Source organism: Onychomys torridus, chromosome 4, assembly GCF_903995425.1.
Source record: "Onychomys torridus chromosome 4, mOncTor1.1, whole genome shotgun sequence".
NCBI classification, from domain to species: domain Eukaryota; kingdom Metazoa; phylum Chordata; class Mammalia; order Rodentia; family Cricetidae; genus Onychomys; species Onychomys torridus.
Genome location: NC_050446.1, coordinates 94808703 through 94826073, shown reverse-complemented (window position 1 = coordinate 94826073; position 17371 = coordinate 94808703). Strand labels below are relative to the sequence as shown.

Sequence of the window (17371 nt, the reverse complement as noted above, 5' to 3'; positions counted from 1 at the left end):
GTGTTGTCTACCCCAGGGACTCCATATATTCTACTCAAACACCCTACTTCTCCAGTTATATCCTCAGTCCATAAATCATGCACTTTTTTTGTTCATAGCAATTTAACAAATACTGCCTTTATTATATGTATTTGATTTTTGTGTGTGTGTCCAGGCTCATAGTAATGCACACCTGTAATTCCAGTACCTGGGAGCAGAGGCAGGAGGATCTCTCAGGGATCCCTCTACCTTCCCCTTGAGTACTGAGATTGCAGGTGTCACCTTGAATGGTTATTGATGGAGTTTTAAATTTTATATTCTGTCTTTAACTTGCCTGGGTTTTCATATGTTTTGTTCTAATTGATGACAATCACTTACAGCTAGAAAGGGTCACTTGTAAAGCTCTGTCCAGATGAAGCTTTGTAGAGATAGTAAGGAAACACTCCAGTAAGATCACCACTTAAAGGAAGTGTTTTTAACAGCTGTCCTCTTTATCACACTATAGAAGATAAAGCAGTAATGGGCTGTGGAGTAGTTACACTGTCTCTGACAAGCTGTATATGATGAAGTGCATTATGTGCTTATATTATAACATGATGCTTGGTGTCAGCTCTTCCTGGATTTGAGTTTAACCACTTGATTTTCACATTTACTTCTTCGGTGACTAGCTCTGTATGGAGGGCATAATAAGCACTTGAGGAATACCTGGTGAATAAAGGAGTTAACTTTGCATCCTTGAGTGCTTATGAAGGTAATACTTAGTAATATTTTCTGGTTTAAATGGGAGAGTGTTTGAGTCAACACAGAATATAGTCTACGGTAATCAATTGAGTTGTAGCTGTCTATTAACTGTATTGTAAGCAGCCATTCTCTAATTATACATGAAATGTTTACAGCTCTTTAAATTGAATGTATGTACCTTTTTGGGTTTTGGTGTGTAGCTACCAAGCTGTTCTTAAACTTGCCATCTTGTCTCCTGAGGATTACAAGTGTCTGCCACCATGCCCAGATGTGTCCATATGTTCTAGTGATAGCTTCTCCACAGGTCATTTTCTTCTACTAAAGGTAAAATGGACACAGAACCTTGCAGAGGTTTAATATTTTCATGAAACCCAACTAAACCAATTGAGGAAGTTGAAAAGTGGGTAGTCAAAGTAGAGCCATGAGTGAATTGCTTTGTGCCAAGTCTTGGTCTCCCTTGTCCTAAAGTCTTGGTCCTCCTTGTCCCCTCCTGGCTCTGGTTTATAACCAAGGCTGTCTCTGGACTCAGGTCCACCTGCCTCAGCCTCCTGAGTGTGGGTCTAGGTATGCACCATTGTGCCCAGCCACATTCAAAGTGTTGTTTATTAAAGACTTAATTATTTTTATTTTACGTCTCTGGGTGCTTTCCCTGAATGTATGTTTGTGCACCAGGTGCATGCCTGGTACCTACTAAGGCCAGAACGGGGAGCCAGATCCTCTGAACTGAAGTTGTAGAGAGTTGTGAGGGCCCTTGTAGGTTCCAGGAACCCACCTGGGCCTCTGTAAGAGCAACAAGTGCTCTTAACTGCTGAGCCATGTCTCCAGTTCCTTAAAGTGTGTGTGTGTGTGTGTGTGTGTTTAAAAAAACCTCCATGGAGGTGCTTTATTGGTTTACTTTTTAAAGTTTTTGAGATTTTTATTTATTTTATGTAGATAAGTGTTTTGCCTGGATCTGTGCACCATGTGCATGTAGTTTCCAAGGATGCCAGAAGAAGGCACCAGATCCCCTGGGACTGGAGTTACAGATGGTTGTGAGTCACCCGTGCTTTTAGCCACTGAACCATCTCTTCCACTCTAAGAGAGAAGCTTTTTTTCTTTCTTTTTTTTTTTTTTTTGAGACAGGGTTTCTCTGTGTAGCTTTGTGCCTTTCCTGGAGCTACTCTGTAGACCGGGCTGGCCTCAAACTCGAAGAGATCCGCCTGCCTCTGCATCCCAAGTGTTGGGATTAAAGGCACGCGCCACCACTGCCTGGTGAGGCTTCATTTTTTAATACCTACCAGCCATATTCATTAACAAATGTGGGTTGTTTTTTTTTTTCTTTGTTTGTTTTTGGCTTTTCATTTCTCTGTGTAACAGCGAGCTTTGTAGACCATGCTGGCCTTGAACTCACAGATATCTGCCTGCCTCTGCCTCTTGAGTGCTGGGATTAAAGGCATGCACCACCATCATCCAGTCTCAACAAATGTTTATTAACAACTTATATGCCAGGCTCTGCCAAACCTTAAATAAGAGTCTTAACTTATTTTCGAGAAGCTTTCATTTGATTAAGGAAAGAATGTGGATAAAAGTAAACAAATAGGGACTTAGGAGATGTCCCAGTCAGTAAAGTACTTCCCATGCAAACCTGAGGGCCTGAATCTGGATCCCTAACACACAGACAACCAGTGAGAGCAGGATGCATCTACAGTCTCAGCATAGAGGTTGACCAGCAGCTTAGCTGAATTAGTAAGCTTCCATTTTATTGAGAGACATCATCTCAGTAAGGTGGAGGGCCTGAGAGATGGCTTAGTGGTTAGGAGCACTTACTGTTCTTGCAGAGGACCTGAGTTTGGTTCCAGGCACCCATGTTGGGCAGCTTATAACCACCTTAACTCCAGCTCTAGGGGATCCTATAGCCTCAACACTCACCTGCATTCACATGCATGCACACTCATGTACACACACTTTAAAAAATTAAAAATGAGGTAGAAAGCAATTAAGAAAAATGTCCAATGTTGGCCTTTGACCTCCACAATCACACACACTTATATGTATTTGTGCATGTGTGTGTAAATGCACATGTGCACACCAACATGAACATATACATATACCACATAAACATAAAGTAGCCAAATAGTTTTAGAAGCTAAGTGATTTGAAAGACTTTTTAAAAACATTTTGTTTCTATGTGTGTGTGTGTCCATTTGTGTGCCTGCATGTGCGTACTTGTGCACTTGTATACCATAGTGTGCATGTGAAGATAGGCTCTCTCCTTTCACCATGTGACCTCTAAGGATCAAACTCAGGTCATCAGGCTCAGTGGCAAGTACCCTGACCTGCTGGGCCATCCTCTTGCTGGGTCTTTGGTGTTTTTATGTAGACCTGGATGAACTAGAACTTCCTGTGTAGATTAGGCTGGCCTCAAACTTGCAGTGGTTCTGCCTTTTCTTCCCAAGCGCTGGGTCTGGTGATCCCTGGTGGTATGATGGGTAGGTTTGGGGGCTTTCACCAAGTGCTGAGATTACAGCATGAACACCACATCTAACTGCTACCTTCCCCCCAAAATCTAGTACATTCCTTATAATGAAATAGAATCTAACCTGTATTATTCATTCCAAAGTCTTCCCTTGGGGGGGGGGGGTGGGGGATGGCTCAGAGGTTAAGAGCACTGGCTGCTCTTCCAGAGGTCCTGAGTTCAATTCCCAGCAGCTCACAACCATCTTTAATGAGATCTGGTGCCCCCTTCTGGCATGCAGGCATATATGCAGGTAGAATACTGTGTACATAATAAATAAACCTTTAAAAAAAAAAGTCTTTTCCCTTCTAAGGCCAATACATCTAACCATTTTGGGAAACCACTTAAAATACCTAAAAGTTACTTTTAAAAAATGGTAGCCAGCTGTGGTGATGTGCACCTGTAATCCTAGCGCTGGGGATGGAGGTAGGAGGACCAGAATTCAAGGTCATTCTCAACTACATAATGAGTTCAAGAGATGCCTGGGCTGAGATCCTACTCCACAAAACAAAATTAAGCATGAAATAGAGCCAGATAATTATTTATTGTGGAACCAATGTTGATTTTAAATTGAGAAAAGTGATCACAAATTTTTTTGGCTCAAGGAATTTGAATCCAGATTGTTAATTGAGTATCTACAGAGGAACTCCACCCACCCCATCCCCAGCAGCCCCCTGGTTAATTTGCTTTGTTTTGTTGTTTTGAAGGAGATGGACGAACACATGCGGAGCATGTTGCATCACAGGGAACTTGAGAACTTGAAGGGCAGGTAATAAGAACAGCTCTCTTCCATAAATTTGCTAATGTGGGGGTCTAAGTGCTAATGCTATCTGCCTACTGATTTTGTAGTAATCCATCATGATGGCTGTTGTCTGATGGCATTGAGTCATTGTTTAGAATTAATAACAGCAGCTTTTGGCATTTAAATGATAAACCCTGGTACCTTTGTGCATCTCGTTTCTACACATGGGCAGAATTCATAGCAACTCGGGCAGGTAGATTTAACAAAGTTGAGCAAGCTTTCTTACACACTGACTCATTCCTGCATAGTGGCCTTACAGCTAGTACTTTCCATATTTTTGCTTTAGCCAAATTAATAGTATGCTGTGCTGTAAACCCCTAGTCTTGCTGAGATAGCCTAGGAAATCCACAACTTGCTAAGCTATGCTGAAGCTTATTAATGTCTGCAAAACCAAATAAAAGACCTTAAGTGTTTTTGAGCATGTTCTGTTAATAATTTAAAGCTTAAGGTATTTCTTAAAAGTTAAAAAAAAAATGTGGTATGTATGTATATTCCATGTCCTTTTTCTGTGTTTTCTTGACTAATGTGGATTTGAAGTGTAGAGATTAGATAAAGGTAACTTTTGTAAACCCATAAATATTAATTATATTTTACTCCATGAATAATAAAGTTTCTGTGAAGCTGCCATCTTATTATTTGACATTAGTGTGTTAACTTTATTGTAAGTCTTACAAGTTGATCTTGTGTCTGTAAATTAATGTGTTATTATTAGGCTTTAACATATCATTAGCATTTATATGCTAATGATTTCTTCTTTGCCTGGGTCTGTAATGTGTAATGGTTATGCTTAGTGGCAATAAAATAAAAGCGTGAAATAGTCTGTTTAGTGCCTTCTGTAGAACTGGGTTTGTAGATAGACACTGCTTAAATTTGCTTTTGGAGTTAGTTGAGTGCCTTTCTTCCTTCATCTATTGTGATTGGAAAGTTTTGCTGGGTATAGTAGTCTAGGGCCGTGTATAAATATCTGTCCAGGCCTTTCTGGCTTTTAAAATCTCCATTTGGAAGTTAGATCTGCCTTTATATATTATTTGGTCTTTTTCCTTTGCAGCTTTTAATATTCTTTCTTCATTTTGTACACTTAGTATTTTGATTACTATGTGTTGTGGGAAGCTTCTTTTTCTGTCCTATTTGGTGTTCTGTATGCTTCTTGTACCTGACAGACACCAACTCCTTCCAGTTGGGAGATTTTCTGCTGTTTGTTATTTTATGGAAAATATTTTCTGAGCTTTTGACCTGGCTTTCTTCTCTTTCCTCTATTCTTATTGTAGATTTGGTCTTTTTATACTATTCCAGATTCCCTGGTGGATTTAACATTTTCTTTGACCAAGGCATCCATTCCTTCTATCTTTTCCTCAATGTCTGAGATTCTTTCTTCCGTCTCTTATATTCTGCTGGTGAAGCTTGCCTCAGAGGTTTGTTTTCAAGTTCCTAGACTTTTCATTTCTAGCTTTCCCTCAGTTTGGGTTTTCTTTAGGATTCTATTTCCACTTTCATGTCTTGAACTGTTTCATTTCATTCCACTGTTTGTGTTTTCATTTATGGATTTGTTCATTTCCTTTTGAATATCTTGAACATTCATAACAGCTATTTAGAAGTCTTTGTCTTGTGTTTCAGTTATGTTACTCGGGCCTGGTGTGGTAGGGTTGCTGGGCTCTAGTAGAGGGAGACGTGTTGTCCTGGCTGTTACCATGTTTTTATGCTGGTAAATCAGCATCTAGGTTTGGGATGACTAACTCTAGGTGCTGATATCTGGACTTGTTTTTGTTGGGTGTGTGTTCTGTTCCTTGGTTTCTGTTGCCCTCTCTGGTTCTTAGGGGAGAGTAGTGGCTGTGGGTTGCCTGGTAGGAAATGCTTCTTAGATCTGCCAGGTGTGATCACTGAAGGTTCCAGGGTAGAACGTGTTTCTAGGTATTGGAAGTTGGCACTGAGGAATAGGGTGAGCTAGTTGCTGAGAGGGTTCACAGGAGGGAGGAAAGGAAAGGTTCAAGGAGGGAGGGAGGATGTGCCACCAGGATCTGTGTATATAATCCTGGGAATGGAGGCAAAGCAGAAGGAGAGGCCAGCATGTGGGCTGCTACAGATCTGGGGGTGAGACTGGGGGATTCGAATTGGAAGAGAGGAGGGACTCATGGGAGTGCCCCAGCCAGTGCCCTTAACCATTGAGCCATCACTCCAGCCTCATAAAGCTATTATTTTTAAAGGTTTATTTTTATTATTTTCGAGTGTGTGTGTACATCTGTATGTGACTGTGCACATGAATACAGATGTCTGTGGTAGCCAGAGATGTTGAATCCCCCTCACATTGGAGTTACAGGTGCTTTGTGAGCAACCTGACATGGATATTGGACCTCTGGAAGTTCAGTAAACATTCTTTTTGTTTTGTTTTTTGCTTTTCAAGACAGGGTTTCCCTGTGTAGCTTTGCGCCTTTCCTGGATCTCGCTCTGTAAACCAGGCTGGCCTCGAACTCACGGAGATCCACCTGCCTCTGCCTCCCAAGTGCTCAGATTAAAGGTGTGCGCCACCACTGCCCGGCCTCAGTAAACATTCTTAACTGCTGAGCTATCTCCCTAGCTTCCCCTAAAACTTTTTTGAAAACAAATTTTATATAAGATTCAGATAATAACAAATACAGGATCATAGAAAGTAAGTCTGGTGGGCACATGCCTTTAATCCCAGCACTCAGGAGGTAGATACAGAAGGGTCTCTGTGAGTTCGAGGATAGCCTGATCTACATAGGGAAGAACTCCATGACAGCCAGGGATACATAGATAAGCCCTGTCTCAAAGAGAAAAAAAAAAAAATGAAAGTAAGTCTATTTACCTCATTCCTCTTTAATAAAATCCCATTCCATCTTGCTGTCTATCCTACCCAAACTTTATATGCATTCACAGTTTGAGATCTATATACATGGTTTGCTCTGTCTTGATTGAGTAACTGGACCACATGTGGATTATGTGTTGCTCTGTAACTTCTTTTTCTCCTGTAAATACCATCTTGAGCACCCTAACTCATTTTATTTAGAGGGGAGCACATTTGTACAGGTTTCCTCATATATCAGGTGCAGCTGTAACAAGTCACCAGCCTATAACAAATAAATAGCATGAAAAACTAGCTGATCAGATTTTGAAAAATCACATGAAGTCTCAAAACCATTTATTGACTTGAAGCATTATTTTAAGGACAGTCATAACTGGTTTATGCCTTAGGGACAAGTACTCATCGATGCTGCTTATTCCTCTTCCCTGTTAGCCTCAACATGTGACCATTTCTTATGGATTTTCATGTTTAATTACTGTGCTTAGAGCTGAACTGTACTTTTTAGTTATGATCTTGTAAAGAATTATAAAATACTTTATTAAGTTTTTATATTCAGTTTTGAAGGCAAGCTTGACCATCTTGGTCAGTTTCCTTTGTTGTTTGTTTGTTTGTTTGTTTTTTGGTTTTCCAAGACAGAGTTTCTCTGTGTAGTTTTGGTGCCTGTCCTGGATCTAGCTCTGTAGACCAAGCTGACCTCGAACTCACAGAGATCCGCCTGCCTCTGCCTTCTGAGTGCTGGAATTAAAGATGTGCGCCACTGCTGCTGCACGGCTTTCTTTGGTTTCTAATTAGGGACATGGGGTAGGTGTGTAATATAAGCACTTTCTCCAGATAGAAGCTACCAAAGACTCAAGCCTTTATTTATCAAGCAGCTGTTGTGGTTTAGTTAAGGCAAGCTTAATAAGGAAAGGCTTATGCATGGAGTATCTTAAGACTGCCTTTTGTACATGAGGGGAAATTGTGTGGTGACAGGATGAAGCTAATTTGGGCCATTCAAACACCCTAAGGAAAATTATTGCCTTTGTTAGCTCTGACACAAAAGCATTACATTTTGTCCATAATTATATGTTATTCAAAGTGTTTAAGCCAGTTATTAATGAAGAATTCAAAAGAGGGGTGTTGATGTCTTGAACCTAAGAAAAATTCCTCTCCATTTTATAGTCTTAATCAGCAATTTTGGAAAAATTAAGAGATAGTATGAAAGTCTTTAGTAGAAAGAGGCCACTGGTATGGCAACATCCAGTTTAGCATTTTATACATTAAGTAGAAACATAGATGGAGACAAAATGATTTTCTAACTAAAAACCAAGTTGGCTTGGATTTCGGTCACAGTGTATGGATGGTGTTTCACTTACAGTTGCCAGAGTTTTCTGGTGCTGCCCATTGTGAACAGATTTCTGTTTCTATTTTAAACTGTCTGTGTTGCCATGAGATGCTTGCTTGCTATTACAAGTTAATACCATCCTAGTGAATTAGCATCAATCTAGTTGTCTCAGAGAACTTTATTCTTTTTTTTTTTTTTTTTTTTTTCTTGAGACAGGGTTTCTCTGTAGCTTTGGAGCCTGTCCTGGACTAGCTCTGTAGACCAGGCTGGCCTTGAACTCACAGAGATCCACCTGCCTCTGCCTTCTGAGTGTTGGGATTACAGGCATGTGCCACCACCGCCCGGCTGAGAACTTTATTCTTGATAAGCTGGAGAAAGTAGGGAATGATTCTTGTTGTTGTTTGTTTGTTTGACAGTCTTGCTATGTAGCCCTGGCTGGCCTAGAACTCACTATGTAGGTCAGGTTGGTCTTAAACTCACAGAGATCCACTTGCCTCTACCTCCAGAGTACTAGCACTTAAAGGTGTGTGCCACTACACCTGGTGGTGTTTAATCTTTAAATATGCAGATGCAGTTCGTAAATAGTGCATTGAAGTATTGTAGGAGGGTTGGGGATTTAGCTCAGTAGGCCCTGGGTTCTATCCTCAGCTCCCCCAAAAAAAAGTATTGTAGGATGATGTGGAATTAGAACATTGAACTCAGGGTAACCAGTTGATATTTTTAGAGAACCTCATCAGAACTCTTCATTTAAATTTATTTTATTTTATTTTATTTTTTTGGTTTTCCAAGACAGGGTTTCTCTGTTTAGTCCCTGTTGTCCTGGAACTCACTTTGTAGACCTGGTTGGCCTCGAACTCAAAGATCCACCTGCCTCTGCCTCCCAGTGCTAGGATTAAAGGTGTGCGCCACCACCACCCGGCTCATTTAAACGTTTTAAACTCTTAGCATTTTAAACAAAATAAACCAAAAAAAAAGTGTAAATTCTCTACATTTTTAGATTTTTAGAGATTCATCCAATATAAGAAACAGTAGTGGGGCTGGAGAGATGGCTCAGCAGTTGAGACTGCTGGCTGGCTGCTCTTCCAGAGGACCTGGGTTCAATTCCCAGCATCCACATGGCAGCTCACAACTGTCTGTAACTACAGTTCCAGGGGATCTGACACCTTCACACAAGAAATAAATAAATATTTTTTTTTTAAAGAAGAAACTATTGGTTTTCCTTTTCTTCTCCCTCTTCTTCTTCTTTCTCCTCCTTCTCTCCCCTCTCTCCCTCCCTCCCTCCCTCCCTCCCTCCCTCCCTTTCTTCCTTCTTTTCTTTTTTTCTTCCTTTCTTCCCTTTTTGAGACAGTGGCCCTGGCTGGTCTACAGCTTTGAAGACTAGGCTGGCTTTGAACTCACTGACACTTTTGCTACAAGGCCAAACCTCATCCCTTGTGCCAGCACTAACTGGGTACATGTCCTGCCCCTGTGACACATTGCCAGCCCGACAGTGTTGCTTTTCCCCACTGGGATGTATTTTTCATATGTGTGCAAATGTATATTTATGTAAATATATGCTGTGTATGAACCCATAGAGGCCAGAAAAGGGTGTCAGACCCCATAGAGCTCATGGTTCAAAGCAGAAAGTGGTGTCATCTCCCCAACCCCAGTATTGCTTTTTAAAATGTACCAGGCATTGTTTGAGGTTTTATAGTTTGTAACTCTGAGTGACTTAGCATTGTGTTTGGTATTTAGTAAATGCTTATAGTAAGGTGTGTGCTTTGTTTTGCTTTACTTTAAACAGATGTTCAGGTGATCTGTAACAGAAACTGTCTTCTAGTAATTGAAGTGCTTGGTTTCAAGGACCTCTGTTAATTAATACCAATTTGGCTTATTTTGGTTGGGTATTTGTTTAAAAAGGAGTGGGGTGAGTGGCTGTGTTTCATGGTATGTCTCTGTGGTGATTTATATAGGTAGATAGATGTAGACACAGACGGGTATAAGAAGCACATAAATTTCACTGCTGTAAACCCATGACACAAGGGCCTGGATTATGCTTGAATTATTGGACAGCCATAGTTTGCACGGTTCTTCTCATTAGTGCCTGCATGGACAGCTGACATAATCAAAGGATTGCAGGAAGCTTAAAAGCAGTTAAATTACTGATTGATATGCTACAAGTCTGAAGAGGATGTAAGATTTTGCTTGTTAAGACTGGCCACATCTGAGATTTGCCATTGTGTCAAGTAAAAGAAAAGCAAACAGAAGCAAGCCAGTCACCAGGTTTAGAGAAAAGCCAGTTTGCTTGTGTCTGAACTGCAGCATTTTCTGAAACTTGAGCAAAAACATTTGCCTAACACAGCTGTTAACTTCCTACAACTGACATGTTTTCCATTCCGTTGAAAATAAGCCCTGCTGAAGCAGAATGTGTCACATGTGTCATCCAGACTAAGAACATTTGCTGGGACTTCTGTCATTTGCCAGGGTCCGGAATCTTCACATTCCAGGCAGAGCGCCAGCTGTTCCAATTTAGTTACCCAGTTGAGATTGGCTGCACCCTCCTCTTTGCTCCACCCCCAGCCGTCACTGGAAGAATGCTTAGAGCTGGAGATTAAATGGAAGTGCTGTCACCAGGCTTTCCGAGTGCAGCTGGCACCATGGGTGTGCCCCAGAGCAGCATGTGTTTGCTCTGAGCCCCCTGCCCTGCCTCCTTCACCATGTTTCCTCTGGCAGGATTTTAAGTACAGCAATTCAAGAAGATTTCTCCTAAATCCCGTTCATCTGAAGTGTATTGCCTCTTGATTGCTGGAAAAGAATCTAAAATTTATTCCAAAGTAATCTAGAAACAAATTTATTAAAAGTGATGAAAGGAGCCTTGACATTGATTAGCACTAATTTTTCACTGCCTCCAATTGTGCAGTGTCTCTCAGAGGGAACTAGCAGTCTGGTGAGCGTGCCATGCCAGTGGGGAGAATTGAATGTCCCTCATCTCCCTCTTTCCCTAGGAACAGTAGTCATGAGTGCCGAGTGTGCGGGGTCACGGAAGTGGGTCTCTCTGCATATGCAAAGCACATTTCTGGCCAGTTGCACAAAGATAATGTTGATGCCCAGGAAAGAGAAGATGGTGGAAAGGAAGAAGAAGAAGAAGATTATTTTGACAAGGAACTTGTTCAGTTAATACAGGAGAGAAAAGAACAAAGTCGGTAAGTCATTTTGTTTGGTTGTTTTGAACTAGTCTCATGTAGACAGTTTGTCTGTCCTGGGGATGAACTATCCAGGGCTTTGTGTAGCTAAGAAAGCTCTCTACTAACTGAGCTACATTCTCAGCCCCATGATTTGAAATTTGAAAATAAGCCTTTCTTTAAGAGCCTAAAACTTAATCTTACCTTAAATATAAAATTTTGTTTGAGTTTGCTATCTGGAGACTAAGGACCATGAAATGCTTTCCTGAACTGCTGTTATCTGTCCTTAAACTCAGTCTTGTCTTTAGATAAGCTGTCTAATAGAATTATAAACCTGAAAACTATAGTCTTAGTCACTGTGTGTAACTGTTTTTATTAGTATCCAATTTTCTGCTAGAAAGCTGTGGAGTATAAATAAGCATTGTCGAATGGATATTTCATCTACTATTCATTTATATTATTCATTAAATATTTTTATTGCCCAAATAATATCCCTTAGGGGAAAGGATTACCCCTTGTAAATTAGCATAGTGCTTCTGCCAAATTTGAATTTTACCTTTGGAGTTCTAGTGACTACACACTGTCCAGTTCATTCTGGATATTTCTATAAATATTAATATATTTTAAATTTGACAATGTCAAAATTATTTGAGCAATGTAAGTTCCCTAATTGTACTTCCTAAATTTATACCTGTGTTTATGTATTTGTTTGTTAGGCATTTATGGCCTTACTTAACTGATTTTATGGCCTTAAGTTTTGTTTGTTTGTTTTTAAATGAGCCAGGCAGTCATGTAACCATGGTGGCTAGTCTCCAGCTTGTTCATAGGCAAAGATGATTCTGAACTTGTCTCTGTCCCCTAAGGCGCTTCAATTACAGGTGTGTGCTACTTGCCACACCTAGCTTTGCCCTAAAGGTACTTACTTAATGAGGTGAAATATATGCTAGAACAATTAATGAAGTGTAGTAGTTTCTAAAGTTCTAACATAAGATGAGAAAATTTCAAACTCTAAATTTTTAAAAATTCTTCTTGAATATTAGTTAGACTTACTCTCACCTTTTTTATGTTAGAGATTTAAATATAGGTAGGCAATATATACTTTTATCCTCTATATTAACTTTTTTTTAAGTCCTTGAAGAAGACTTTCTTAGTCTTAAAATGCCCATAGCAACATGACTGTGAACCCTTGGATTGCTTAGTTCTTCTGACGCCGTTCTCATGACTACAGTACAGCTGTGGTCTGTGCTTCTGTTTTAGGAATAGGACATTGTTTTTTGGGGCAAGGGTTGTGTGTGGTTTTGTTGTTGGGTTTTTTTGTTTGTTTGTTTTTCTGAGACAGGGTTTCTCTGTGTAGCCCTGGCTGTCCTGGAACTCAGTCTGTGGACCAGGCTGGCCTTGAACTCAGAGATCTGCCTGCCTCTGCCTCTTGAGTGCTAAGACTAAAGACATATGCCACCACTGCCAGGATATAGGACACTAATTTCTAACAAGTAACAATAAAACTATTACTGAAGCTTAGCTATGTAAATGATTAAACATTATCTGAGGCTAAAATTAGACACTGATATCACAGTTACTGTTCTTCTATTCCCCTGTAGTGACATAGGTCTCTAAAATTGTGCACTTTTATTTGCTGATTGGTTGAAGCAGAGAAACCCTTTCTCAAACAACAATCTAAACAGCTGTGAAGATGGTTCTGTGTGTAGAGGAACTTATGGCCAAGCCTAACAACCTACATTGAATCCCCAAAACCTACATGATGGAAGGAGAGAACTGACACCCATGAATTGTTCTCTGGTCTCCACACATGCACTGTGCCATGTTCACATGCACACACTCACTCACTCAATCAATGTTTTTTCATTTTTTTAAAAAGCCAGTCAAGGTCAGTTTTTAAAATACAAGTCAGTGTGTTTTGTTTTAGTTTTTTGTTTGTTGAGGTGGAGTCTTACTATGTACCCTTGGCTAGCCTGGAGCTTACTACATAGACCAGGCTAGCCCCAGACTCGCAGAGACTCACCCACTTTTTTGGGGGGGGAGGTTTTGAGACAAGGTTTCTCTGTAGCTTTGGAGGCTGTCCTGGACTATCTCTGTAGACCAGGCTGGCCTTGAACTCACAGAGATTCACCTGCCTCTGCCTCCCAAGTGCTGGGATTACAGGCGTGCGCCACCACCGCCCGGCTCAAGATTCACCCACTTTTGCCTCTCAGTGCTTTGTATTAGAGGTGTGTTATCACCATGCCCAGCCTAAGATTTTATTTGATGTGTATAGGTGTATGCATGTCTAGGCACCATCTTGCATGCCTGGGAGCTATGGAGGTCAGAAAAGAATATCAGATACCTTGGCACCATAGTTACAGATGGTAATGAACTGTCATGTGGGTGCTGGGGATTGAACCCCAGTTCCCCTGGAAGAGCCAGTGCTCTTAACTGCTGAGCCATCTCTCCAGCCCTAAGTCAAATTCAGAGAAAGAAACTCAACTACAACTGTTGTGATATTTTTATTGTATCAAGGCCAAAGTAGTTAGTATAAAATCAGCAGTCAAGGTTCAGGGTTTGCTCTACCTTTTGTATATGTATGACTCAGCCTCTCTAAAAAAGTAGTAAATGTATATGCCTCTGGATTATCAAAATTCATTGAAGTAAACCAAATAAAGTACTTAGCATTAATGAGTTACTCTATATCAAGTACTTAGCAGAAAAAAAAAGTGAATTTTAGCTCATTTTATTTCCTGGTGATGTTAGACACACCACGAGCAGTTTGTAGTGAAGAGTGGTTTTGCATGTTGCTGTGACGTGTAAATGGACTCCTTCTTTGTGGGCTCCTTATGTAGTGTGGACAGCATGGACAGCTGTGGGTTCTCTGTAAAGAAAGTGCCTCCAGCTCATGAGCTCTTTGTAGCTCCTTATGGGAAGTCTTATTTGGCCTGTGCTGTTTGGCTCCTGTTTGTGACTTAATATACTATTTCAGCTCAATTCTAAGCCAAACAGGAACTGTAGATAAATGTTTTCTTACACTACTAACAGCCATGATGGCTACTTAATAATGAAGGTATCCATGAAAAGTGTGATCTTACCACGTAAAGTAGGTTAAAAAGTAGATTTTTCAATAAGCACCTGCTCCTGGAGAAATCATGCATGGTCACTGACTGAACATGGAATTAATTAACAATAATCCTGCTGGGCGGTGGTGGCGCATGCCTGTAATCCCAGCACTCGGAAGGCAGAGGCAGGTGCATCTCTGTGTGTTCGAGGCCAGCCTGGTCTACAGAGCTAGTCCAGGACAGGCACCAAAACTACAGAGAAACCCTGTCTTGAAAAACCAAACCAAACCAAACCAAACAAAACAATAATCCTAACCACAAAATATAACCGTTCTTATTTTGAAAAGAGCCACATAATGTAAAAATGCTAACAATAATAGGAATAAAATTCTAGAACCTTAACCACCACCACCCCAAAATACCCCAACAGAAGCAAGAGGAGGAGGATAGTGTAAATGTGTCCAATTTTGAATATTTCTAGGATGAAGGGGAAGATGGTCTATTAGGTTACAGGTGTAAAAGCAACCACCAGAAATAAAAATGAGTCTCATTCTGTAATCTAAGAAGAGATGAGGAGAGGGAGAGTTTGGGTTTGTTATGCCTTTAAAAGAAGAATATATAAGAATTTCATTAAATCCATAATGACAAACTGTTTTTCTTTCAGACAAGATGAGCCTTCCAGTAACAGCCAAGAAATAAACTCGGATGACAGGCAACCCCAGTGGAGACTCGAAGACCGAATCCCTTACCAAGACAGAGAGAGCTATAATCAGCCAGGAAGGCATCATCGTGGACCTCCACAGTGGGATTGGAAATGGGAAAAGGACAGTTTTAATAATACTAGGAAAAGTAGCTTTCCACATTCTTTGAGGAATAGTGGTGGGCCAAGAGGAGGTTCTGGGTGGCATAAAGGTGCTCCAAGAGGCTCTTCAAATTGGTTCCATAATCATAGTAATTCTGGAGGAGGTTGGCATTCGAACAGTGGAGTGGTGGACTGGAATTATAACGGTACAGGAAGGAATTCCAGCTGGCATTCTGAAGGAGCAGGTGGCTTTTCCAGCTGGCATGGGCACAGCAGTAACGGAAACTGGAAATCCAGTGTACGTGGTACAAATAGTTGGAATTACAATGGCCCTGGAGACCAATTTCAACAAGGCAGAAACAGAAATGTTAACTACCAAATGAAAGACATGACCAAGATGTGGAGCAAGAAATCTAATAAGCCAAGCAAGTTCAACCAGGAGAGGTACAAACGGCGCTGGCAGGACAGTGACAAAGCTGGCAGATACACGAGTCCTTCTGAGGGGTTCGCAGGTGAGAAATTTCCTGCGGCCGAAGGCTTGCTCAAGTTCAATTTTGAGCAGCGAGAAAGTCAGACCACTAAACAAACAGACACAGCAGTCTCAAAAATTAACGGAAAGAGCACCAACATAGCAAGGGAAAAATTCCGCCGCTGGACACCTTACCCTTCCCAGAAGACTCCAGATTTACAGTCAGCTCTGAAAGAAGTCACTAGCAACACGTCAGAAACGATAGATAAGCCTCTCTTTAATTTTAGCTTAATAACTGCAGGAATGCAAGAACCGATTGATAAAACGAGTAATCCCCCAATGCTAAAAACACAAAAGGAAATACATCCTGGATCTCCCAATCACAAAGCCGTTCCTGATGTCTCTGCTTTCTATGAGGTGGTGAAAGCTTGCCCCATTACTGAACAGTCTGAACCACATCGTAAGTCAAATAAGATTCCATTATTAAAATCCCAGCTCCTTCCACTTCCAACTCCTAAATCAGGCCCTCATAAGCATAATTTAAAGAACTGTTCAAAAAACAATGAAACAAAATCTTTTTCTCCTGGAGATCGCTCATGTCTCTTGAACAAATCCACTTTAGAAGTTAGCCATGGTTCTTCCTGCACGTCCAAGTCATATGGTTTAGGTCCTCCTGTTGTAAAGGGGAATAAAACTGTGTCAGGCACTGAAAAAGACCCTGATGAGAAGTTAAATGACATGTCACAGAACGCCCAGGAGGCGCTCCAGTCTTCCAAAGCACCTCGGAAGCCACTTGTTAGCAAGTCCAAACGGCCTGAGAGCCGTGCAAAAGAAAGCAGGAATGTAGAAGAGTCAACAGAAGACTCTGTGAACATTGAGTTTCAGGCACACTCGGCTGAAAACGATAGTGCAACATCTGATCCAGAAAAGCACGGTATCACAAGTGGAGCTGTGGCTTCGGCAACTACAGAGACTTTGTCCTGTAGCACTCACACTGTGGGTAAGGAACAAGGGAACCAGATCCTGGGAACATCTGGGAACCTTTCCACCTCTCCTCCTAATTCCACAGTTTCCCAGAAGGAGGCTGAGTTACAAGCGACAGCAGCAGCCAGTCCACACACTGACTCACTGCTAGACTTGAAGACCTCTCTAGAAGATGCACAGGACAACAACCTTGTTAAATCTGATGGACCTTTTGAAACAGAAAGCTTCGAGGGCACCAGCTTGGATGCAGAGCTTCAAAAAGATATTAATAATCAGCCCCCAGGCACACTCCTTCCCGAACTAAGTAAACTTGGTTTTCCCGCCTCGCTCCAGAGAGATCTGACCCGGCACATTAGTCTGAAGAGCAAAACTGGAACACATCTTCCAGAGCCAAATCTCAATAGTGCTCGACGTATTCGAAATATTAGTGGCCACCGAAAGAATGAAACAGAGAAGGAGTCTGGGCTTAAGCCAACCCTACGACAGATTCTAAATGCATCAAGGAGAAATGTCAACTGGGAACAGGTCATTCAACATGTAACCAAGAAAAAGCAAGAGCTGGGCAAAGGTTTACCCAGGTGTGTGTCTCCTTCAGTATCTGTCCTTGCCTTCTTTTAAAGGTTACCACCCTTTGGCCATGATTAAAAGAGAGTTATTGTTCTGCTGAATTAAATGTTTGCCGAAAATATCAATTGTAGATGTCTGCTTTAATTCAGTATCAAACAGTGACTGATCCTGTCTTACACATGTGAT

The 17371-nt window shown here is 41.1% G+C and overlaps 1 protein-coding gene across 3 annotated transcripts in view; it reads left to right on the top strand.

The window, feature by feature from the left end:
* Znf106 (zinc finger protein 106) overlaps positions 1 to 17371 on the top strand; it is a 49144-nt gene that overhangs the window by 6675 nt on the left and 25098 nt on the right. The window contains exons 3-5 of one of the 3 annotated variants that reach the window (XM_036184092.1): positions 3922 to 3983; positions 11143 to 11340; positions 15028 to 17196. The exons of 1 other annotated variant lie outside the window; for it this stretch is intronic. In XM_036184092.1, the coding sequence (XP_036039985.1) occupies positions 3922 to 3983; positions 11143 to 11340; positions 15028 to 17196 (2429 nt within the window). The remainder of the gene's footprint in view (positions 1 to 3921; positions 3984 to 11142; positions 11341 to 15027; positions 17197 to 17371) is intronic. One more of the 3 variants, XM_036184093.1, reaches the window with a different exon arrangement.